General features: G+C 41.1%; 2 protein-coding genes across 5 annotated transcripts in view; one reads left to right on the forward strand and one right to left on the reverse strand.

Moving 5' to 3' along the window:
- The window catches only part of DOP1A (DOP1 leucine zipper like protein A), a 91,691-nt gene extending 86,896 nt beyond the window's left edge, over positions 1–4,795 (forward strand). For 3 of the 4 annotated variants that reach the window (XM_032484521.1, XM_032484522.1, XM_032484520.1), the window contains 4 exons: positions 1,005–2,039; positions 2,614–2,670; positions 4,174–4,326; positions 4,537–4,795. In XM_032484521.1, coding sequence (XP_032340412.1) covers positions 1,005–1,310 — 306 coding nt within the window. In that variant the 3' untranslated portion in view covers positions 1,311–2,039; positions 2,614–2,670; positions 4,174–4,326; positions 4,537–4,795. The remainder of the gene's footprint in view (positions 1–1,004; positions 2,040–2,613; positions 2,671–4,173; positions 4,327–4,536) is intronic. The other variant, XM_032484519.1, reaches the window with a different exon arrangement.
- PGM3 (phosphoglucomutase 3) lies at positions 2,038–25,862 on the reverse strand. Its single transcript, XM_032484524.1, has 13 exons — positions 25,741–25,862; positions 24,037–24,242; positions 22,288–22,472; positions 20,615–20,682; positions 14,278–14,411; positions 12,957–13,152; positions 11,016–11,173; positions 9,732–9,815; positions 7,115–7,213; positions 5,503–5,616; positions 4,510–4,632; positions 3,533–3,706; positions 2,038–2,474 (listed from the first exon to the last, which is right to left on the reverse strand). Exons 2-13 carry the CDS (start codon positions 24,238–24,240, stop codon positions 2,385–2,387), a joined length of 1,629 nt encoding a protein of 542 aa, XP_032340415.1. The 5' UTR covers positions 24,241–24,242; positions 25,741–25,862; the 3' UTR covers positions 2,038–2,384.
- Positions 25,863–25,900: the final 38 nt, after the last annotated feature.

Genomic DNA, 25,900 nt, shown 5'->3' on the forward strand with positions numbered 1-25,900 from the left:
CTGATCTTAGAAGGCAAACTCCATTTGTTAACAAATATGACAGGCTGTAACTCTGCTTCTTGAGTCGCACTTAATTTTTTTCTATCCAGTTCATTGTTTGTTTTCATTATCTTTATTCAGTGTGTTTTTGTATCTATGATTCTGCCCCAGTTCAGACATCTTCAGTTCTCTCATAACTTTCTCTAGATCGACTGGTGTCTACAACTGTGTTTGCATAATATAGTTGCCTTCTCAAACTAGCCTCTTAACTACGTAAGTTATTGTGTTTATATTTAGTTGACAGTTTTCACATACATTCTCTTGACTTCTTTGCTGCAAGATATATTGCCCCATTTTTTAAGTGGGGAACTTTTCTGTATCTTGCCCAAGGCTGCCCACGGTAAGCAGATGGCAGAGCCAAGACACTAACCCTGGAGTTGTTTTGACTCCAGGTCCAGCGTTCCTCCCCACATGGTTTAGCACAACACAGAAGCAGACAGCAGTCTCGTCTGAGGGTTTCTTTCCTTTTTCTGTGCTGATAGTTATTACTCACTTTGGACCCTGCTGCTATCCTCTGGCAAGTTTAAGCTATTTGGCAAAAAGGGAATTGATTGATTTACTAATAGTGAAATGTGTAAGACTCCTATCCCTTCTTTTGCTTTAATTTTTAATGACCTAGTCCTTAGATACAGTTAGTGGGAGTCCAGAAATCTGGGAGCTTTTTGAGTATACGCAAAGCACAACATAAACTTTTGTATTTGACTTTCCCTGTCCAAAACCAATTCTCCTAGCTAAGCTTACTTGTGCATTCTAGTTGGAAAATATTACCACAGTGTTAGACACTCAATATACAATTAATTGGCACCAGAAGGCCTCAGTTAGAAGGTTTTAGCCAGTCTGGAATAAAGACTTCATGTCATCATTTGTATTCCTTTCTTAACTCTGTTTGCTGATGTTATATTCTTTTCAGTTTCCTCATGTACTACACTGCCTGTGCATAACAATCCCCCTTTTGTTTTCTGCAGAAAAATCCAGAGGAGGACAACTCAGGGAGAGCGCTGGGCTGGGAGCCGGGGCACTTGCTGCTCACCGTGTGCACTGTGCGCAGCCTCGAGCAGCTCCTGCCCTTCTTCAATGTGCTCAGCCAAGTCTTCAACAGCAAAGTCACCAGCCGATGCGTAGGACACTCAGGGAGCCCCGTCCTCTACTCAAACGCCTTCCCCAACAAGGACATGAAGCTGGAAAACCACAAACCGTTTTCCAGCAAAGCCAGGCAAAAAATAGAAGAGATGGTAGAGAAAGATTTTCTGGAAGGGGTGATAAAAACTTGAGCACCACAAGTGGTTCCATTTAGTTTAAATGTAAATGTAATTATTTAAAACAAACATTGCCCTGAGTTGTATAGTTTCTTCTTTTTTGTATGTAACAGAACATGTTTCAGATTGTACTTAATTTAAATATTTGTAAATAAGAACAAATGTCTGAATGTGGCCTGAATCAAGTTTAAATATTGTGGGCTCATATTGATTATGGTGCCTGAGAGAGATCTATATATACGTATAGAGTCCATTACAGTCCATTGTTTATTGTCCTGAGTTGTCTTAAACCTGCCAAATATACACTGCACATTTTTATCTATTGGTTTCAGGCCTTGTTTAATTTAGATTGGTTGGGGGTTTCTTTCTTTCCCTTATTAACCACATTCTAGTATTAGAATGGCGCCAGTTCTCTGTCAGAGGCCTGGTAATGTATCATGACTAGCTTCTCCCACATACCTTCACGGAGAGGAGCGAGAATGACTGAGCCTGGGCCACGCAGCCCTGTAAGTGCAGCACCTCAACCTCAGTGTGCAGGGGAGGTGCACACTCACACCTCTGAAATCCTGATGTCATTGCAGAGGTAAGTCGTCTAAGAACTGTTCTGAAGACTCTGCTGTGAAAAATTTGCTTGCATGACGTCTTCTCCACCCTCCCCATTTGTATCAACAGTGGTGAACACCAGCACTGCAAAATGACACTTTGGTGAAGTAACGACAATGGAAGAGACATCACAAAGCGCTGGTAATAAATAAAATTTAATTTTCTAGCAGCCTTCATGAATTTTGCCTTGCTCATATTATAAAGTTAATGACAGAATCATACACTTAAGTGCCAATATTTTACATTAGTGAGATTGATATCAGAGGTAAATTTCATTTTTTAAAACTGAATTTAACAAGAATAAAGCTTATCTATTTCTAAAGAATTATTCTGGTAGTGTTTAAGAAAAACAATCAGATCTAGAAACCAGTAAGGTGCACTGTAAACAAACATTATAAATGTGTTTGAAGCTGTCACAATAATGGCAGTACTATTATTTTATAAAAACTTTAAAAAACCAGTTTCTCAAGAGTATAAAAATTGTCCTCAGAAACCTGATTGAGGTCTTTCTCCCACTCCTCCAGCCAGCTGAAATACTGCCAGGCTCACTTCATATGCAAGGCTGTCCGCACTTTCCTGAAAATTACATGAAAGGCTATTAGATGAGAAAGACATGGAATCTACCACGTTACCTGCAACTCGGGGTGGGGGGGGGGGAGCTTTCTGATTTTGCTTCACTAACATATTCAAATGAGAACTTTTTTCCATCTTTCAGTAACAAATTACAAGACCCTTAAATAAATGGAAAACAAGTCACATTCTTCTGAATCAGGTAAGTTCTTGGTTAACTAATTTTATAATCTGATTTGATTATCATGCTAAACCTCTGAATAAATTCAATAAAACCTAGTCCTTAAAGGCAAGAAGGCTACAATTAGCCTAAAAGTAACTCATTCTTCAGGCCCGAGTTATCCTCTCCTCATCCACCAGGCATATTTATTTGCTATATTCTGGGATGGCCTAGGATTCTGCAAAAAGCTGCCAGCTACTGTATAAATTAATTATAAATGTCTCCTTCTGAGTCCCTAGTGAAGCCACTTTAACTCTGCCTCAACCGAGCACCCACTTGTTATCAAGGGTTTAAGGTGACATACAAGAGTGTGTGAAGAGGGAAAATTATATAAAAGGCTTTGACCGTATGAAGAAAATAGAGGTACACAGCAAGGCTGTCATTTAAAGGGAATATTCTGAAAAACAAATTGAAAGTCCAGAGACAAAGGTGAGTTTCAAGCAGCATGGATGATGGTACCAGTTGATTTAGAAATGGACCTCACAGCTGGCTGTTTTGATAAAGCAAAAGGATTACGTTTTTAAAGGAGGAAAAAAGTATAATCCACTCAAGGATAGATAAGCTTAACAAAACTAAGTATTGATTAGTTACTCATGCAACAGTTAGAAATAGGACATTTTCAGGAAATCTAGAATAAACCAGAAGAAAAATATTTGGGGAAATTTTGTTCCACTATGTAACCCTACTATTAATGAAAATAAGTAATAAAACCTAAAAAGGCCATAAATCTCCAAGACATTAGAGATTGCCACACCATTAAAATAGCTTCTCTCCTGCTACCACCTTCCTCTAGCTCCGTTAGACGATCACGGCCCTTTCCTTCAACAGCCCGGTCCCAGCTTACTTGCGAGTCTGCTTCTGCGTAGACTCGGACTACGTCTTCTGTACCCGAGGGCCGCACAAAAGCGCGGGAAAGCTTGTACTTCTTCACCAGGTCATTGATGGCCTCCTGGAGTCCTGGGGGTTTAACCGCTTGTCTTTCAGCATCTGTGGTGCTAATAACTTGCCTGTCTGCCACCTGTGCACAAGCATGTCCTATCGGTTACTCTCACACTCACCTTCAGAAGCTTAACCTGTTCAACGTAACCCCCACCGAAGATTAACAGGCCATTTTAACAGGAACGGACCTACATTTCAGCTTAGTGTACCACAGGACAGCACTGAGATTTCTACAGACTGGCTTATACTTGTCAGTAAACACTGTATGACTTAGTCATTGATTAAATAGTCTTAAGTATTTTAAGAAAGAGGATCATGATAAAAATTTCCTTAAAAAAAAAAAAAAAAACCTAAAAAGTTAATCTCATCAGCAGGCCCTTCTGTGAACTCTGGCTTTAATCTTTCTGTATAGTCACCAACAGAATATTTAAAAAGAAATCAATTAGCGATTTATGGAAATTTATTAGCATATTTATCTGAATATGGAAATCAATTAGCAATTTATCTGAAATGCCTTTAAAAGCTCCTCTCTCTTTCAACCCACAGATTCTACTCCTCAGCTTCTAGCCTCTGGTAGTGCTCTGTGAACTGAGAATAATGCAGAGGAAATATTTCACTTGAAAGAGTAGGCTATCCAGGATCTGCTTCAAAGTAAGATGGGGGACGTGGAGAGCACTCGCTGAAATCGGCTGAAGCTGGGTACAGAGAGGTTCATTATTTTGTTCTCTCTACATTTATAATAAAATCTTTTTAAGTGATATGTACTATTTATAAGAAGTTTTAAAGATGTGAGAAAATAGTCTTTTCTACGCAATATGTATGTACAGAATAGAATTATTTTAGTTAATTTTCAGAAAAGTAATTTTAAAATCTCGCTCACACCTTAACCTTGAGCTGTCTGTTTGGAAGATCCATGTAGAGAGCATCCCACTGCTGTATGGTCAGGCCCTTCAGAGCCAAGACTGCCTCAATCACCAGCATGTCAGAAATAGCATCACCAGTTGCCTGCAAGGAAGACAAGAGTACAAGCAAAGCTTGGATGTGAATGCCTTCTGTCTGTCCTGGCTGCCTCCTCCCCAACTCAGCACTACTGACTGGTGTGAGGAGACATGAACACTAGTGAGGGAAAGGCATCTGTGGAAGACAACAATAAAGGGTATACAAAGAATTCTGATACTAGCTTGCCTTCAATCTTCCTGCTAATCTATAGAATGAAATTAGACTGGCTAACTCTTAGGATTCGAGCATTAACCCTCTTATGACTCAGAATTTTCTCTAGATTCCTTCTGAGATACTGTGCTGTGACGATGGAAGGTAAAATGGAGAAACAGGAGTTGGTGTTAAGACACACTTCAAGTTGGATCCATACTCTGCCATTCAGTAGCTCTGAGTCTGAGTCTATGTTTCATTTATAAAACAGGTATTCTAATGCCCCCTCTCCCTGTGTTACTGCAGGCATCACAGTGAGGTATGTGAAGTGCCCAGCGTGTACGAGACACTCAGATGTCACTTCTACTGCTTTTCGCTGACCCACATTTTGCTCTTCCACTGCCACTCTACACTCCAGTCCCAATAGTCTGACCCACATATGTCCTTTGTCAGGGTTATTTTTCCTGAATTTTCCTCAAAAGGTTGGATTAAAAAATATTTAGCCTCATAGATACTTAGTTTACATGCTTCAGATTGTCACGTAATAGTAGCCTACACCTGGAGTCACCAGACTCAACTACTATCTGTCACCACATTTCAGTGTAAGTCTTAACTGTTGCAAGGAAGCTGCCAGGACTTCACTTTGTTTTCCGTACAGCACATAATTCTGCCCACCTTCTGGATAAAGTAAAAGTAACCAAGAGCCCACCACCCCATAGTTCTGACCTGGTTAAACAAGTCAATAACGTTTTCAAGCATCTTAGCAGCTTTGCTTTTCTTATCTTCTAATTCTTTTGCTAGTTGTTTTATCTTCGTTTCAGCAGCTTTACTAAACAGGACCTATAATGAAAGCATACACAATCACAATACTTATGAATGAGGCATAGACAGTGTTCTATCATCCTAGCTAAACTACTTTTGAAACTCTCAATGAAGCTGGAGAAAATGAGGGGAGAAAAAATGGCAGCCTTAGAATGAACCCACAAGATATTACAAGGAGGGTCCCTTTATGGATTGATTAGAAGACTGGTTATCAAAATGTAAAGAGCTGATTACAAAGCAAGTATCACACTGGCAAAGGTGAACGCCCACAGTGAGTTTATAATGCTGCCTTCAGCCACCTAAGCCAGTTCCAGGCAACCAGGTTCCTTAGGCTTTATCTGTAAACATTTTACTTTGAAGAATGTAATTCGTTGCAACTAGTAGTTTTCTTGTCCTGCATTTTTAAGGACATAAGCTAGGCAGAAGTAGAAAAGAGTTTCATCATATATACCACATTATGGCAAACAGTGCCATGGATATTTAGTTTAATATACATCGTGTTCCTCAAGATTCCCTGTCATTTTGCATTGCCTTGCCCATGACCTTAGTGCCTTCGGAGGCCCCATGCTGAAGACGAGTAGCACACTAGATTCAGCCACTTAAGGAAATACATCTGTCAGTGAACTAAGGTGCAGGCTGGTCACGTGTTCTTTGGGACCACGGCCACTCCCATTCATTTATCCTCCACCAGAAGGTCTGAGCAGATGCAACACACATCTCGTGGCCCACAAAGACTGAAATATTTACTATCTGCCCTCAAATCGTTTACCAACCACTGCATTAGATCACTGAAGTTATATTTTAACTGCATTTTCTAAGAACTTACTATTTTTCTTCTATTTAAGGCCTCTACCAGCCAATTTCAAATTAATGAAAAGGATTTGACCTAGATAACATTTTGTTGGCTACCTGAAATCCATTTATGAAATGAGGCTAGTATAAAAATATTTATTAAAGTTCTGAACCTTATGAATATACTAAAGACCTATTAATAGACATTAAAGTGGTGAAATTTATGATATGCAAGTTATATCTCACTTTTTAAAACTGTCTGCTAAGAGCCATAAAAATTTTATATGCCTCTTGTTAAGTTATAAGCAACTAGAAATGAGTTTAAAATAATTCTCAACCTTTCCAACACTTTTCAATTCACCACAGCTACTGAACTTGACTTTTGCCACCTACGGCCAGGTGAAGGAGAATATTTTAAATGCTATATAGACCGCCCATCTGCTTGTAGGGAAATTAAGAGCTACATATTTTTTAAGAAACTATATTACAGGAACAAATTAGTATTATTTCTTTACACTCAAAGATCATTATATTCTAAAAGAGAGGCACCATTTCACAGAACATAAAAACACTAACTAAATCTTATTCTATCACCATCCCAGTCATTTCAACAAAGTGTACTATTACCTATTACTACCCAGATACACAGTCCCATTGTAAAAAAAAAAAAAAAAAAAGTGGGGGTAGGAGCTAAAGCCAGGTTTAATTGTTGAAAGGAACTTACTGTGCCGTGCCCATTTGCTTCAAAATAAACTCCAATGTCAAACTCTTGAGCCTTGTGGTGCAAATGTTTCACACCAGTTTTAGTGCAATAGACAGGTACCTGTAACACACATAAAGAAACACAGGTACCTGTAACACATAAAGAAACACAGGTACCTGTAACACACATAAAGAAACACAATAGCAGCTATTCAGTCAGCAAATACTCACTGTGAGCCTACCGTCCCAGGGATAAAAGGAACAAAACCTCCTGGAGCTTAGTCTAGTAACGAAGACAACCAAGCAATTCAAAGACAGCATGGTAAGTGTCACTGTGGGGGAGTGATGGCACTGCAGAAGCACACAGCCAGGGGAGAAGCAACAGGAGAGAAGACGGGGCCCCTTCTAAGGTAAGGAAAGATTACAAGTGGGGCAGTGACATGATCGAACTGTACAGAGCTCAGGTTAGCTACAGTGTAGAGAATGGCTTAGTAGGGAGTCTGCAAGCCACTCCTATCAAGGGCCTGATGACTAATGTTTTAGGCTCTGCAGGCCATGTAGTCTCTGTCACAACTGCTGGATTCTGCCACTCCAGTGCAAAAGCAGCCACAGGCCATACGGAAACAAGCCTGGCAGAAACAGCCGGCAGGCTGGGTTTAGCCCACTACTTGCTAAACCCTGGCTTAGAAGGTTAGGTGGTTACTAAAGCAAGTCCCAGTTAGAAATTATGGTGGCTGGAGTAGCAACAGTGGGTAGCTAAAGTCTCAGATGGATCTGAGAAGAATGGTGAAGGAAAGACTGTAGCAAAAGTACAAAAGAGAGATTGAGCTCAGATCAGACTGGCATTTGACTGGATTTCAGAAACGTCAGGAATGGCTAGGGCTAAAAATTTTAACCCATAAGAGAATGTTGAGACATAACAGTTTCAGATCTTCTGTTTCTTCAACAGGACATCTTACTACAAGAAGTTTTTAAGACAGAAATTAAGAAAATACTAAAACAGTAACCCAAACACAGAATCCCTGTGAAAGGCAGGCAACTGGGCCCCCAGATGGAGTCCCTTGAGTGAGTTTGATATGTGTAAATCAGGGCATAAACTAGCAGCCTTTAGATGTGTTATTTTGCCTACCCACTATTTCTTTTAAATTCTGAATCTGCTGCCAAGACTTTAAAAGTCAGAAATTCACATGAAAATTCAGATTTCCAGCTTTTCTTGAAGAACCTGACTAAAGGTGACAGCAGCTGGTGCTGGTCCACCCACGATACTCATTCCCTGCCCCTAGCCTCGTCCTACAGGCATCTGACTTGGCCATTTCTGCTTTAAAAATAATGAAATGGCAACAAAAACTAGTAAAATGCAGGAATTTGAAAAGGGATACACAAATACTGGGAAATATTACACTAGCCAGGGGGAAAAAGGATAAAAGCAAACAGACCCAACTTTGGCCCCACATCCTCTAACTCTTACGGCAGGTGGTGTGGGGCTGATGCTGGCCATCTAGTGGATGTTGGGGAAATAGAAATGAAATCTACCAACGCAGAAAACATCTCCACAGAAGACTAAGAAAACAGTTCTGTTACTAAATAAGCACTAAGCCAGACTGTCATGCTCATCACAGGCCATCTGCTAAGAGACTGCCAAGACAGGAGGAAATTCCACCCTTTTATGAAGCTGAAGATAACTAGTAACAGAGATCTCTCTGTCAGGCTCCTCTGAGCCTGAATAGGTCCTGTCCTTGGCCATGTCTCCAAGAGCCCAATCTTATGAAGAATTTTGCTAAATCAGTTTAGCCAGAATCCCCTACCCTCAATACTTGATCAAAGTCCCCACCCTGTACCATCTGATCACCCATTTTGCCTTTAGCAAAAATCCTGTTTTAGATTGGTTTAGCCAGAATCCCTGACCCGATATTCCTCTTCGTGATTCTCCATCCACCAGCCCCCTCCCCCTACACTTCATTCTTTGGCTACAAAATCCCCACTATTCCTTGCTGTTCTAGGAGTTGAGCCCAGTCTCTCTCCCCTACTACAACACCCCATGGCAATATACCTACTGAATAGGCCTACTTCTCAAGATGATGTCACAGGTACCATTTGAGACACAGTTTGTCCTAAATCTACCTGATGCCTGGGGTGGCCATCGGTGTTAGCTAACTGCCCTTATCCAAAGAGACAGTACGACTTCTCACATCTGACAAGTAGGTAGCTATCTGGCTCTAAGTGGTGCCTAAGTTACACTTGAGACTGGGAGATGGGATGCTATCTTCCTTGATGTTTGTGCATTTCAGAGATGTGAGTCCAGGCCCTTATGGAAAACATTTCTGAACTGTAAAACTGACTTATTTTGCCTTTAAAAAGATTGACATTCATTACAAAAGGACAGAGAAAGAATTTACAAGTTTTTTAAAAGAAATGCTCTAAGGAGGGAAGGAGCAAAGCCTCTTTTCCTCTATGCAGCAGGGGACGATTGAATTTTTTCTTACTTTTGATTTCTGTGTACCCTGAAGTAGACAACAGCTCAGCGTCATGCACTAACTACAACCTGTTCATTTTTATGAAGGGCATCACTTTCCTCACAGAACTATCTTACAACAGAAGGTAATTATTAAGAAGCTAACAGATTAAAAATGGTGCAATACCTTCACAACTTCTTCAAGATACCGTGTTGAACTTCCATTTGCATATGCAGTTTGTACAACACCAATATTCAGACTTTCTCCAATCTAGACAAAAACAGTGATAATTACCTTGCCATCAAAAATTAAAATCCTACAAAAAAAACATGAGAGTTCTAAAGGATGACAAATTATCAGCCAGTACAGCTGTGCCTTAGTTTATACAACAAACGACTCACTGAAAATTTACATGTATGCTAAAAAGGAAGCTAAAATTTTTGAGCATTATTAAAAGCAATTCTACAATAAATTTTTTTTAATCACCTCGTCTAGTTTATATTAGACCACAGTTTATATTAGAATTTGCCCTCAGTGTTGTACATTCTGCGGGTTTGGACAAATGAATAAGGACATGTTTCCATCTTTACAGTATATATAGAATATTTTCAGTCCTAAAAATCCTCTGTGCTCCACCTATTCAACCCTCAGCATCCATACCCCCCACCTTGCAACCACTCATCTTTTAACTGTATAGATTTTATGGGGTTTTTTTGGCAGAATGTCATAGAGTTGGACTCATACTACAGTATGCAGCCTTTTCAGACTGACTTCTTTCACTTAGTGATATGCGTTCAAATTTCCTTCATGTCTTTTCATGGCTTGATGGCTAATTTCTTTTTACTGCTGAATAAAATTCCACTGTCTGCTGTCTGGTTGTGTCACAGTTTATTCACCTATGAAGGACAAGCTTGGCTGCTAAGGATCCTTTTTTAAAAGAGAAATCTTTGGTTTCTTGATCTCTTTCTCTTTAGCTTTTTAATAAAAGTACACACTGAATTCTTAAAGTATAGCTTTTCCAGATTATAATCAATAGTTACCATTGCATTTTATACTTAAAGCTAGCCTGAGACTTCCAAAAGAACAAAACAAAATAAATCTCATGTTACTAAGCTGATCATAATCATAGTAAGTAAATCTCTCAGAGATTTTTCTGTTTAAAGTTGAGGCTCTGGGGAAGGATGTTCATGGAACTCTAATTAAAATGTCAGTAATAAACTAAAACTTTATAAAACTTCAGATCATGGAATTTCGCCAGTATGAAAAAGAAGTGAGTACCACCTTCAGGTTTCAAAACCAGAGCCCCAGCATTGAAATGATTGGAATTACAACTTCTTTTTGTATATTCCGGCCACAAATGTAAGGAACTTCCCATGAACTGTACCTCCTAGACATTCAAATGACTGCGAGCTACAGAACAATTCCACCAGTGAGCCCTGTTTTACAGGGCAGCCAGTCACCCCACCTTACCTCCAACACGAGCTCTTTCAGGAAACTGCTAATTAGTGTCGCTATCTTGTCCCCGTCTAAGAGATGAAAGTGACCATCCACGTCCTGGTAGTAATAAACGATTCTGTCCGCATCTCCATCAAAGGAACAGCATCTCTCACTGGACTTCATTTCAATTCCTAGCACACAGAATAATTTAAAACCCATTTCAGTCTAGGAACTGGGAATAAAACTCAACATCAAAAATTTTAGGTTTTTCTCTTACACTAGTTACGAGGGAAAATTTTTTCAGTTAAGTACTGATTATAACTGGCCTTTTGTGTTAACGTGGAAGCATGTCCACTATAACCTTACAAGAGCTATTTAAAATTACCCTTCCAAATGAAAACTAGTGTCTTAACTTTTAAATACTTTACAGGTTTATTGGCATTTTTACAGGGTAAATTCTTTCACAGCTAACTGAAAAAGAAGCATTCAAAATCCATCCAAGCAGAAACTCGAAATGACACTAAAATTCAAATTCCATCTTATCAGCCAGTGGTTTGGCAACACAGGATACCACAGTGTTTGGAAAGTGACAGGCACTGAACTGAATACAATTTCCCTAGTACCACCATGTCCTTTACAGGGAAAAATCATCGCCAACAGGTGAGGTATGTGCTTTGATTTAATTCTGACAAAAGTAATTTTTATTTGGTCACACCATCAATAACAAGAGACACTGGTAATTAAGCGCAAAGAACTGTAACTTGCAAGAGTGAAGTGGCTCATACAATTTTCGTAAAGTTACTGAAACCTCAGCAACTGTGACACTAAATTTATTTGAAACACAGCAGCAGACGGACAGACTCAACACAAGGCAACTAAGAAGTCAAAGCTTGCTTTTTGTCTGGCATATGAATACAAGCCACAGGAAAGCAAGGACTGAAGGTATGGTTCATCCTGTAGAGTGGGAGGGAGGACCAGCTCAACACTCAGGGAACGGACATAGGAGGGACACAGAGCTGGATGGTCAGTAAAGGTCAAAACAAGCAATTCAATGAAAAGGAGCTCGAACTGGTTGACTAAACTGAAAATGTCAATGTTTACTACAGGGAGGCAAGGGGAGGAGGTGGGTGGATTCTGAAGAAGGCATCTGAGGGTGGGGGCGACTCCCCTGCAGATGATCAGCGCCACATGAGGAGGGACACTTTCTGATTTCCGTAAAGAGAAGCCTGAGATGCCACTATTTAAGGGAAATCACAGAATTTTTAAGTGGTGGCAACTAATGCAATTAAACACACCGACACACACACACACAGTAGACCAAACAAAATACATCGCAAACCAGGTTTGGCCTACGGGCTAACAACTTAAGATCTGTAATGCGGCCAAATACAGAATAGCTCTGACTACAACTTCTACCTGAAGAGCAGTCTTCCCCCTAACATGCCCACTGCGGATTGTGCACTTAGAAGGAAGCAGAGCTGCCTTCCCTTCCCACAGTGCGCCTGATCCAGCTAAAGTAAAAAAGAATGCTGCCTCCTCTTGCTGTCCTTCAGATCAGCCATCTTCAAAGTGTGGTCCCCAGACCAGCACCACCAACAAAGCCTGGGCCCATGATAGAAATGCAAATCCCTGTTCAACATGACTCCTTCCCCAAACCTACAGAAGCTGTAATTGGGTGGGGTGAAGCCCAGGAATCTGCGTGCTAACCAGCCCTCCAGGTGAGTCTGATGCCTGCCCACCCTTGAGAACCACTGCTCTGGAATACCACACTTTCTGCTTCTGCCTGAGATCTGCACCAGATTTCCTCCACCCTGAGAGGAGTCAGGTGACCCCCAGGCAGAGCGGCCCAACAAGGACAAGGCCCAGACATCTGACAGCGCCAGAGCCAGGACTCACTGGACGACTCTTCACTCGCTAGGCCACCTCTGTCAGAGACTGGTTTCCAAGAGCTCTAAACACAGATGTTTTACGTACCCTGTGGAGGTTTCTGATGAGTTTTCACAAAGTCGGCCCCACAGAAGTAATTGAGTTTCCCTCCAGATCCATCATTAAAGAGCTGAACTGACAGCCCCTGGGAGAAGTAGGGTTTCATCTCCCTCAGCTTCAGGGCCCCTATGCCATTGGCACAGTCCACCTTAAGTTTCCTATGGTCATCTCCACTGCAGAAGGCCTTGAAAGGAAAAGACACACGGAAGAAAATTTTCAAGTTTTAAAAGTGAAGCCTACTATATAAAAAAATAAGACTAAAAAAAAGTTTCTGCTATATAGAACAAGGAACTATGTTCAATATCTTGTAATAACCTTTAATGAAAAGGACTATGAAAACAAATACATGTATGTATATGCACTACCGGGACATTGTGCTGTGCACCAGAAATTGACACACTGTAACTGATGGTACTTCAATTAAAAAAAAAAAAAGTGAAACCTAAAGCATATGTCTGTATATGTAAACATCTTTATTATTTCAGTTAAACCATCTATTTTACCCCAGGAAACAAAACACATTCAGATAGAAACTGTAAAACACCAGAGTAAAATTTTAAAACACCATTTTTTGGACCCTGACACTGAACAGTTTCACTGACTGAACAAATCATGGAAATGGCACTTTATTAGCATTTAGCCTCAATTAAGCAGGGTCCCTTAAAAATAAGACCACAGTCCACATTACATGACAGCCATTCAGATGTGGGAGTGAACAGAGATGAGTGAGCAGCAGGAACACCCATCGTCCTCTTCAGGGCAGGGAACGGCATGGGAGTGTTCGGCTTTTTCCTGTTAGTCTCCTCTCCCATCCATCCTCTCCCCAGAATAGAAGCCCTATGAGAGCAAGGACTTGGTTTTGGTTAACTGTGCCTAACGATAACATATACATACCCAGTATTTGCTGATCAAATGAACTGTGCCCCTCAAGTCTCGTTCAGGTTTAGGAAGCTAACATAACAAGAGGGAAAGCTTTCTCAACACAGATGCCTCAAGCATGAGGCCAACAGCACCTACAGTAATTCTACGAGCCATGCATCTGAATGAGTATGTGTGAAAACCGCAAGACCACCACCAGGTTTCTCCAGCAGTGATCTCAGGACACACTACGTGCCTTGCCAAGTAAATGCCAACAGGGAGTTAGCAGGATACAAGGGCCAGACCTTGTGTAGCCCTAGAAGGAAAAAGGAGATAGGCCGCATTTTTGGAAAAGTAGGAGGAGAAACAAATATCTAATTAAAATAAAGTGTTCCACTGATGTTACTTTATACATCTGATCAAACTCTACCCACATTCAAGAGCTTTTCACCTGTCCAGTAAGCTCCACAAAGGCCTTGGAGAGCTTCTCGTAGTATCCTTCCGTGGTGGCCTCTCCATACTGGCCACTGGTATTTCGACAGTACACCATGTAGTGCAGCTGGGGCGTTGTTAACAAGCCGTAATCTGCCACAGAAACACAAATGGCAATTTACCACATTACTTAAGAAGAGTTTCATACATACTGTATGAATTCCAGGGTGACAAATCCTCTTCCAAAAAAGACATCTCGGTGAACACAAAAACGCTAACTTTTAAACTATCCAGAAAGATGCACAAACATCAACTGAAATCACTATAACTACACATCACCCTGTGATATATAAGAAATATATATTTGGTCTTTGGCCCCATTTCTGGCAGAGCTTCTAAACCCTTGGAATTTCCTTAGTGAGAACAATTAAGGTGTCTTTTGTTATGTTAATGAGGTGACTTTTGGAAAGCCCTTAGAAACCTCTGGATGGGGCTGGTTGCTGGGGAATCACCCCTGTGATTGGAAAGCAGAAACTTTCAGTTCCCTCCCACACCGCCCCCCCCCCACCGCTTCACCCCTCATCTCCAAGGAGTGGAGAGGGGAAAGGGGAGGGGCTAGAGACTGAGCTCAAACACCAATGGCTAATGATCTAATCAATCGTGTTTATGTAATGAGGCCTCCATAAAAACCCAGAAGGATGGGGTTCCAGGTTGGTGGGCAGGTCCAGACTGAGGAGAGTGGCCTGCCCGGAAAGCATGGATTTTCCACACCCCTTCCCACAAAAATCTCTACCATCTGGCTGTTCCTAAGTTAATATACTCTTTATAATAAACTGGTAATCTGGTAAGTAAAGTGTTTCCCTGAGTTCTATGAGCCTATCTAAGCACATGAATTGACCCCAAGCAGAGGGCTGTCAGAAGCCCAAGTGAGGGGCATCTGAAGCGGGGGAGGGGCAAGGCTTGGGCCACTGAGCCCTTAACCTGTGGGATCTGACCCTACCAGGTAGACAGAGTCAGAATTGTTTGGTGGTGGCCGAAAAGACTCACATTGGACAGATATTCAATTCTAAAAGAAATATGTACCACTTTTGATTGCAAAACCCAATCATTTAGTATAGACAAGTAACAATGTAAAAATAGACCAAGATAGGAAACAACTGAGTTCTATTTCCAGTAACATTACAAACTACATAAGTCAGATGAACCCTCCTCCTGAAAACAACCAAAAATGCTAGACAAGAGAAAAATCTCCTTTTAAAAAGAACTGTAAAAGGAATCCAAATTGGAAACGAAGAAGTAAAACTGTCACTGTTTGCAGATGACATGATACTCTACATAGAAAACCCTAAAGAAGCCACCAGAAAACTACTAGAACTCACCAATGAATATGGCAAAGCTGCAAGACACAAAATTAATATTCAGAAATCAATTGCATTTCTATACACTAACAATGAAATAGTAGAAAGGGACGTTAAGGAAACGATATCATTTACCATCGTGCCAAAAAAAATAAAATACCTAGGAATAAACCTACCCAAGGAGGCAAAAGACCTGTATGCCGAAAACTGCAAGCCACTGATGAAGGAAATGTAAGATGACGTAAACAAATGAAAAGATATATTGTGCTCTTGGGTTGGAAGAATCAATATTGTTAAAATGGCCATACTGCCCAAGGCAATTTACAGATTCGGTACAGTTCCTATCAAGTTACCAACAACATTCTTCACAGAGCTGGAACAAAAAATGTTAAAATTTGTATGGAAATACAAAAGACCTCAAATATCCAAAACAATCCTGAAAAAGTAGAACGGAGGGACTCATGTTCCCTGACTTCAGACTATACTACAAAGCTACAGTAATCAAAACAGCATGGTACTGGCACAAAAACAGACACAAAGATCAATGGAACAGAATAGAAAGTCCAGAAATAAACCCACGCACATATGGTCAATTAATATATGACAAAGGAGGCAAGAATATACAATGGAGAAAAGACAGTCTCTTCAATAAGTGGTGCTGGGAAAGCTGGGCAGCTACCTGTAAAAGAATGAAATTAGAGAACATTCTCTAACACCATATACAAAAATACACTGAAAATGGATTAAAAACCTAAATGTAAGACCAGATACCATAAAACTCCTAGAGGAAAACAGGCAGAACACTCGCAGACATACATTACAGCAATGTATTTTTTGAACCAGTTCCTGGAGTATTGGAAATAAAAGCAAAAATAACAAACGGGATCTAATTAAACTTAAAAGCTTTTGCACAGCTAAGGATACCATCAACAACAAAAAAAGACAACCTACAGAATGGGAGAAAATATTTGCAAATGATGTGACTGACAAGGGACTAATATCCAAAATATACAAACAGCTCATACACCTTAATATCAAAGACACAAGCAACCCAATCCAAAAATGGGCCAAAGACCTAAACAAGCAATTCTCCAATGAAGACATACAAATGGACAATAGGCACATGAAAAAATGCTCAACATCGCTAACTGTCAGAGAAATGCTGGTTAAAACTACAATGAGATATCACCTCACACCGGCCAGATGGCCATCACTGAAAGGTCTACAAATGGTAGATGCTGGAGAGGGTATGGAGAAAAGGGAACCCTCCTACACTGTTGGTGGGAATGTAGATTGGTGCAGCCACTATGGAGGTTCCTTAAAAAACTAAAAATAGACTTACCATGTGATCCAGCAATCACACTCCTGGGCATATATCGAGAGAAAAATAAAATTCAAAAAGACACATACATCCCAGTGTTCATAGCACCACTATTTACGATAGCCAAGACATGGAAATAACCCAGATGTCCACCAACAGATGACTGGATAAAGAAGATATGGTATATATATATATACAATGAAACGCTACTCAGCCATAAAAAAGAATAAAATAATGCCATTTGCAGCAATATGGATGGACCCGAAGATTGTCATTCTAAGTGAAGTGGGCCAGAAAGAGAAAGAAAAATGCCATATGACATCATTTATATGAGGAATTGAAAAAATTATAAGACGACTAATAATTATTATTTTGATTTCTTGAATATGTGTAAGCACATTTGACTCTCCTTTATGATTGGATTATTGCATTCTGTTGATTCTTATTTTGTAGCTGGCTTTATTCCTTTGATAACTACGTAAGTACAATAGGTAAAGATCTAATCTGTTCTTAAAAACAATAATTAGGACATACATGTAAACTAAAAAAACATACAGTATACTGCACTATGTATTTACATGTAATACAATCTGTATGTACAGTCAAAAATATTTTTTAAATAATAAAAATAAAAATAAGTAAATAAAATAAAAAGAACTGTAGTACTAACGTTACAAAGGAATTAGGCCAACATCTATGTGAAGGGAGAACTCCAGGATTTGAAGCCGGTTTTGCTCTAACTAGAAATGGAGCTAGGGTTCTTAGTGCAAAAATACCATGCTGGTCTAAGACATGCAAGCTGGCAGACCAGGCCCTCATGAGGCCAGGGCCCCAAAGGACCATTCTTCAGTGCAAGGGTGGGTCAGAAGTGAATCAACCCCGAGAGCCCACTCCCTGGAAAGCTGTCCTGGCACCAAGCAGAGCAGAGGGGAAAACCCACCCCTGAAGGGCTGTTACCACCAGCACAGGCCTCCCAAGGACTTCCAGCCCATGCTCACAGAACCACAGAATCCAAAAGCACCCTGTCATCAAAGAACCTCATCATCCAGCAGCCAGGCAGAGCCACAGGGCCCCTGGCAAAAGCAAACATTGAACTCCGCCAGGGAAATACACCTCATCATACACCTCAAAGATGTCCTACAAATGATTTTCCAAGAAAAACAAACAGCTTCTAGGCAAAAATAGCTGAAGACACAAGAAAGGCACCAAAAGCAAGAAACAGGAGAAACAGCAAAGATGGACCAGGATCCAGCAAATATTCCTTGACTAAACTCATCAATGAGCTTCAAAGTCAAGCACAAGAGTTTGGACTGGAGGCCAAAAGTCACTTTAAATTCTCGAGCCCAGAAATGGTATTCTGTGAAGGCACCTTTGGCTCTGGTACAAAGATTAGCTGGGAGGAGGTGGAAGAGCTCAAGAAAAGTGGAGAAGAGCTTAGACTAGTTTAGTGGAAGTGTGTAAGGAGAGAAAAACGATACTCCAAAAAGACATATGAAAGAATAAAACAAAAGGATTTTTGTGACCAACAAAATTACCAAATAAACATTTGCTAAATGACTATTATAGACAGTTACTCAATAAAAAGCCTCATCATCTATTCCACTGATAACCCAGAAACCTCGAAGCCCTTCACAGTTCCAGTCTCACCACGTATCACAGAATCCTGTGCACTCATTACTAATTTCAACTTTTCCCATTTCGCTCATTGCCGTCAGTCTTGCATGAGTTTCCAGTCTCTGAGCTGGTCTCTCTTCCTTTCTTACAACCTCCCTCCCTCCCTCTCTCTCTACCCAATAGCCAGAGTGACTGGGTTAAAATGAAAATGTGATCATACTCTTCACACATAAAATCCTTCAATGGAGACCCACCACACTTAGAGTAAAACCCCAACTCTTACCACAATCTGTAAGGTGTGGGACGATTTGGGCCCTGCTTACCTCCCTAACCCTATCTTCTCCTCACTTCCCCCTGTGCCGAAATACATTAAGTTGAAGAGAGAAATAAGCAAAAGTTTAAAACAGAAATCACTCTCAAGTTTTTCTAGACTAAAACACTTGAAAAGTGATGGTTCCAGAGTTACAATGACAGGGCTGAAAAGGTCCACCATTCTGGGGACGGCAGAAAGAACACAGTGTGGGGCAGGGTGGATCAGGGGTGAGGGGTGGTGGCAGTTACCCAAGTGCAGACATCATCACTCAGATCCGTGCTTTCAAACTGTGGGCCCGAGCCTGTCAACGGGTCATGGAATCTACTTAGTAAGATACGACCAGCATATTTCTGCATTTTCTTAACGAAACAGATGAACGCATGTTGTGTGGTATGGGGTAAGGCCTGTTTACTGAAACTCATTTCAGTTATACACACAAGCACACACGTCATAATACAAAATGGCTTTCTTCCTGTAGATTGTGATATGCAGTGAAACAGACTCCCAGAGGGTTGTGCACAGCAGGGAGTCAAAAAAAAATGTCTGATGAACTAATGAGTGCATGAATAAAAGAATACACATGGCTGGAGCAATGGCGGTAAAGATGCTCATTTAGAATTGAGGCAGAATGAAAGAGGTGAGAAACGCCCCATGTTAAGAGAGAGAGCCTTGTCTTGTTGCACAAGACCAAAAAGGAGCAGTGGCCAAGGATGCAGAAGTTAAAGAAAGGGGGAGGTCGCAGTGTGGAGAGCTGCCCAGACATCAACTGAAGTAAGAACTTTAAAATAAAAATTCAGAAAGTTATTTTTAGCTTTCAGTATCCCTTTCAGTATCTGGCAAAAGCTTGACTCCTCTCCCTAGGGAAGCGTACGTGCAGGTGACACGGCGCACTGTATCAAGGGGTCCACAGGGTCCCTGCAATTTAACCCAACACGCCCCGGAGGCCGGGGCCCCAGGTTAATCCCTGCTTTACACCAGATGAGAGTGGGGGGGGGGATACCTCCCCAGAGGGGCAAGGATGGAGACTCGCCCACAGCAGGCTAAGTAATGGCCAGAACAGCAAACAGAGACGGAAACCGGGTAAGCTCTGGGAAGCAGCCAGATTAACTGAGAAAGGAGAGAACTCACAGGAGACTGAAGAGGTCAAGAGGAGAGATTTTTAAGTGAGAAAGATCTGACACTAGGAAAATTCACCTCTAAGCACAGTGGAGTTACTGCATTCACAAAATGAACAACCAATGTGAGAAAAGGATTCTGGCCTGTTTTGTTGCATTTAATTCTTCTTCATTTGATAAAATGGAAAAAAAATCTGTCAAAACTTAAAATCATGATTACAAGTAGGCCAAAGATATTTTCCATCATTATCTGACCTGTAATAGCGTCCAAATGTGACCAGCTATTAGGGAATACCTGGTATTGTCAAAAACTCCCCAAAATGAACATCTTCAAGTCACTCCGAGGGTTTTTATATCAGAAAACTCAGTCTTACTAAGGTAGAGGAAGTTGTTTAAGATCAGCATTTCCTACATATACTCTCCTACAGGTAAAATAAAATATGTATGCCCAGAAAGTTTTTTTCAATTTTTTTTAATTTAAAAAGCTAGTAGTTTGTAATGAGTTCGTTGTTTAAGCTTTGTTTATCTGTATTTTCAAACTTTTCTAAATTAAGTACGTATTAATTTTGTGGTTTTTTAAAGTTTTTTCAAAGATTAATTTAATTTACAACTTTGAATAATGAATAACTACATACCATGGACTTGACCTCCTAAAACAGTCACACCGTCTATAACAGACTGTGAAAGTTTCTCACTGCTTGGCCTAGGAAAGAAAGGAAAGAAAATGATATATCCCATCCTGAGACCAAACGAGTTGCTAGTTCTGACAGTAAATGCAGAGATTATGTGCTACAAGTTTAAGAATAGTAAGTCCATTGTAGGTGAACTGAATGAAACCTGCCAAGCCTGAAAACTCTGAAAAGATAATAGGGGTACAGTGTAAGCATTTTCCAGGAGCCTTTCACAATATACTTCTTAGAAACTTTGGCTTTTAAATGACTTTAGGAATAGCTATAAAGGATACCCTAATTACATCTAACCCAAAAACCTTTTCAAGTTTGACTCTAAAAACACATATACTGCCTGAAAATATTAACAGTAAATATTGAATGCACACAGTGTGCGAAACGCAGGGCGGGGTGTTAAACCACCAAGAGTATAGAACCTATTTTTCACTTAAAAAAGTCAAAACAAGTTATTTTTCTATCTGAAAATAAAGCAGATCAATATATAACTATCTTGGAGGAAAAGATGTTCTATATCATTTAAACTAGGTAATAGGTAAGAGGCAAATATAAGTGGATGGCTATACTGTGAGACAATAATTTGCTTCAGAACACAAGTCACTTGGCCATTTCTGCTCTCTATAAATCCACAGAGGTATTTGTAAATCCCTCTGGTAACATATCAAGGGTAAAACACCAGCCCAAGCCACTGGGAGACTGAGTAGCAATTTCCTTTAGAAATAATCTCTGGCTAAAACCAGATTTTATGCAAAAGAGAATTCTTTTGTTTCAAGGTGCCCCCCCCCCTTTTTTTTTCCGCAAACTCAACTTTTAAAACGAATCCAGGACTTATTACTGACGTCAGCTGTCTGCCTAGAAATGCAGCCCTAGGCTGCGTGTGACTTACACTTAAATGTGACTTGGCTGAAAACAGCTTCATCAGAACTTGTGGAAAGGCCAACACCTTTCATGTGTAAAAAAGTTACATATGAAAAGTGTGTATCCATGTACCCTTTTAATCTAATATTTGACAATAATATCTTTTGGTAAAGGCAGGCAAAAGCTACAAATTTGTCATTTGCCAAAAAAGACAAGTGTGTAGAAATAATATAGATTGTTAATGTTTTCCAATGAACCCCAGCCTGGGAAAAGAATATTAATCTACAAACTAACAATAACACAGGTTATCAAGTCAATCTCTAAAAATAATAAGTTCTCTAAAAAGCAGGTGTTCTTACTCTCTACAGGAAAAAAAGTAAACCTACAGAAGTGGATGGGAGACATTTGTAAGGGCTTCTCTTGTGCCGGTATGTTGCGCACATTATTTCATGCGGTCTTCAGGAAGGATTACATGATGTAGACTGCATCATCAACACCGCACAGGTGAGCAAGGTCAGCTCCGAAAGGTTAAGTGACCTGCTCAACCATACAGTAAGTGTGAGAGCTGGACCTTGGATTCCACGGCCCAAGCTGCAGCAGTGACTTAGCTCCCACTTCCTACTGAAAGGACCAGGACATGGCGAAGCCTCTCAGGGCAGTTCCACTTTACTTGATTCATTCAATTTGCCCCAGGTGCCAAGCCTGAGGGCAATAATCTATGCTGCATCCCCAAAGCAGCTGTGGCCAGTAGCTCTGAGGGTCACCTGGTATCTCTACCGATCACCACGAAGGCGTCCTGGTGCAGATTCACAGCCACCTTCTCGCTGATGTCCATCAACACACTCTGTAAATTCTGATCCTCAGCGTTTGCCAAACAGGTAGCGTGTTCCTCCCAGGATGGTGCCAACATTTCACCCAAAGGATCAACCAATTTTACACCATTGTCTTCCTTAAAAGAAAAACAAGTAATAAGCCCTCCTTGCAGTCATGGGGTGAGGTGAGGACGTAAACTCAAGCTGTTTCACCCCCGGCAAAGGAGAGTGACAGCCGGGCGGTGTTACTGGTGACCACTACTGAAGGCTGGGTCCTGGACCAGGTGTCGTAAATACATCACCTCAGTAAACCCTCACAAGGCATGCCATCAATCTACCTAATAATCCTATGATTACTTCCACCTTACTCTGAGAAAACTGAGATTCAGAGCATTCGGTTATGTTCACATGGTTAATAAGCGTCAGTGCTGAAATTCAAACATCAAGTCTACCTGACTCTTAAACTCAAGAGCCACTGGGCTATGCTAGCTTCTTTAAAAGGCAGTCATCTCTGCATTCACTATCAATTAACTGACACGGCACATCAGAAGCAGAATGACAGTCCCGAGAGAGCCTTCTCGCTATGACTGGACTGGCCAGTGTGTCAGCCAGTGGGTGGTAGAGAAGTTGAAAACTGACACCCAATTCTGGTCTGCTCAAATTTCTGGAAAGACCTAAAGTCTAGTTCAGAGTGAATGTCAATGTGAAGAAATAGCTCAGAACTGTTTTAAGAAGTGCTTCCAGAACGAACAGTAAATTTGGGGTTCTGCCTACAAGTCATCAATCAGTTATGGTGATTTAGACATTTAGATGTTTACACATTTATAGTGATTGACATTTAGAAGTTGAATAATCAATGTCCTCTGGTTTTCGGGGTGGGGAGGGAGGAAAAGGAGGTTTCAGTCTTTCATTAACCCACATGGCTTCGATTTATTGCTGATTTAGCTACAAAGGCAAAAGTCTCAAGTTCCTGCAACCAAAGAGAAGCATATCATTCAAACCATGTCCGGTGACTCACAGGTAGTACAGAATAAGACAGTTAAATTTTGTCAAAAGGAATACTTTAAAAATTTACTTGTCATAAACATTACTTGTTAGAACCATTGGGCCTCATTGATATTCTGCCATAAGCTCCCTTTTGGATCCCTGGAGCCACATGTCTGGCTGTTCATTCCCTAGCTACAAAAACCTGGAGGGCGGGCGTATAGCTCAGTGGTAGAGCACATGCTTGACATGCACAAGGAAGGTACTGGGTTCAATCCTCAGTACCTCCACTAAAGAAGAAAAAAAAAAAAGGAAGGAAAATCTGTCTGAAATTTTTCAAAATTCCTAAGTCTTTTCAAGTATTTGCCCTCTCCCCTTCCCCAGCTTGCCTCCAATGTATTTCATCTCTGCTAAATTAACAGAAGGTAACTTTTTACTACTAATGCTGTCTCCATACAACTAACTTGGAGACATTCTGTTATTTCTCAATATGGACATGCTCCAAAAAGTGACAGTCTCATTTCACTCTCTCCATACCCTTTAAAGAGTCATCAGCTAAGTGACCACTTGTTAAGAGTTGTATCAAATCCAAAGGCATGTAACAATGAGAATGCACATTTCTAGAATTAGAATGTGTACTCTGGGTCAACGTGCTCAGGCACTATGGTATGGTCTTGCAAATAAAGGTCTGCTTTATCGGAGCACTAAATACATTACCTCAGGATTGTGTGATGCTGTTACCATGACTCCTATGGTAGATTTTGTCTGTTTTGACCTCAGGACAGCTAATAATCCCATGCGAAACATGACATGATCAAGATGTTCTGCTTTCGTTCGAAATCCTGCAGTCCCATATTGAAGAATGAGTCCATCAGGCTTGGCATGGAATGCTGAGTGCTTTGTAAGAGCATCTAAATCCATGTCTACAAAATTAAGGAATATTTTTCATGCATAATAAGAAATCTTTCCAAGACCATTTGCTCCAAAAACTGCCAACCTAAACTAATAGATCTGTCCTCTCATTCTGAACCTCCTCAAAGAACCCTATGCTTGAGAGAGAAAACATTGGTAGAATAAGCTCTGGGAGTTAGCATTACCTGTAATGTCCACTTCAGTACAGAAAGCAGATGGTCCAGAACAATTCCTGAACCCAGGGCAAACTTAAAATGGTCCACTCCCAACTAAGATGAAGAATCCACACCTAGATTCAGAAAATCCTACAAGATCAGGGATCATCGCATTTTACAAATGGGAAAACTTAATCCTGGGTCTCAGGTAAACAGTCTAAATTTACATGAGGAGTTGGTGACAGACTGAGGCCTAGGGTCACATTCTCAAGTGGACTGGGACTAAATATACAGAAAATCTGGGAAATCTGCGTAGTTCTTCTGCTATTTCCCCAGGCTACAGAGACATATTCCCAAAGGAAAAGCAAAGGGCAAAAGTCTCTCCAAGACTGATTGCCCAGACCTCCTGATACCTTGCAGTGGGGTTTTGTATTTTCATAAGGGAAGATGAGGACACCCTTCTAAATTAAGCTCTGAAACTAGCAACATCTTCCTCTCACCTTTAATTTTAAAAATCAAACATCAGCCCTTAGCTCACTGGTACTTCCTTCTCTGGAATACTCCAACATTAAGTGGAACCTGGGGCTTCCAATCTCAGGTGTATGCACTTCTCACTTCCCAATTAGTTCTTGATGAAAAACAGTCCCATAGCTACCAGCCTCACTATCTTTTCTTTACTGTCCTTCATTGCTTCAATGCACAGAAAGTTTAAGGAAATAGTGAAAAATGTTCGGTTTTGTCCAGCTGAAAAAGCTGACGTGCAAGAAGCTAATTTTGCTTGGCCCAGAGTGATCAAATCTATTTCACAAGCATGAAGACATTTTATTAGAAACTGGCCAGTCGGTAATACATCATGATTATTCGTAAGGGCGTAACCCAGTCCTGTTACATCCAGAACGTCTTTTTTTAAAAAAATAAAAAGATAAAACGCTTCCACCTTTTAATGCGTTTTAGGTCCTAAAACTACTTTCAATGAGTGTGCGAAGGCTTTTACTGAAAGTATTTTCAAGTCCAAATTGTGTTCACGCTAAAAAAAAAAAAGTTAAGAATACCCCCCTTCCTTCCATTCAATCTTCAACATCTCGTTAGTTCCCCTCTCCCCGCCGCCCCCGAATCGCAGCATGTTTCCCGGCACCCAGACCTGAGGCCTCCACCTAGGTGAAGGATGAGACCCTTCCCCCGGCTCAAGACCCTCGGGCCCGCGCGACCAGCCCAGTCCCGAGCCGCCCCGGCGAGTAGGTGTGTCCTGCGCGGCCCGCGGGTCGGTCGGCCGACCTCCAGTGAACCCTTCTCGCCGCCAAGCCTCGGGGCCCCGCTCGCCTCGGGGCCCCGCTCGCCTCAGGGCCCAGCTCACCTCAGCCAGGGAACTCCCCTTCACCTCCGCCGCGCGGACCAACTCCCTCGCCGCCGCGTTTGGAACAAGACCGGACTCGCAGACGTGGCCCTGCGTGGCTTCCGGCCCATCGCCCCGCCCCTCAGCCAATCACGGCGGGGGAGGGCCCGCTGGCCCCGCC

The sequence above is a fragment of the Camelus ferus genome, chromosome 8 (genome assembly GCF_009834535.1).
Source record: "Camelus ferus isolate YT-003-E chromosome 8, BCGSAC_Cfer_1.0, whole genome shotgun sequence".
NCBI classification, from domain to species: domain Eukaryota; kingdom Metazoa; phylum Chordata; class Mammalia; order Artiodactyla; family Camelidae; genus Camelus; species Camelus ferus.

Excerpts from the sequence above, each read along its gene's own strand:
- PGM3 (XM_032484524.1), bottom strand. The coding sequence starts at position 24,240 with ATGGATTTAGATGCTCTTACAAAGCACTCAGCATTCCATGCCAAGCCT. Across the intron at positions 22,473-24,036 it reads CAGCATCACACAATCCTGAG|GAAGACAATGGTGTAAAATT; the intron begins GTAATGTATTTA and ends TTTTCTTTTAAG. Across the intron at positions 3,707-4,509 it reads ACAGACAGCTCAAGGTTAAG|GTGGCAGACAGGCAAGTTAT; the intron begins GTGTGAGCGAGA and ends GCTTGTGCACAG.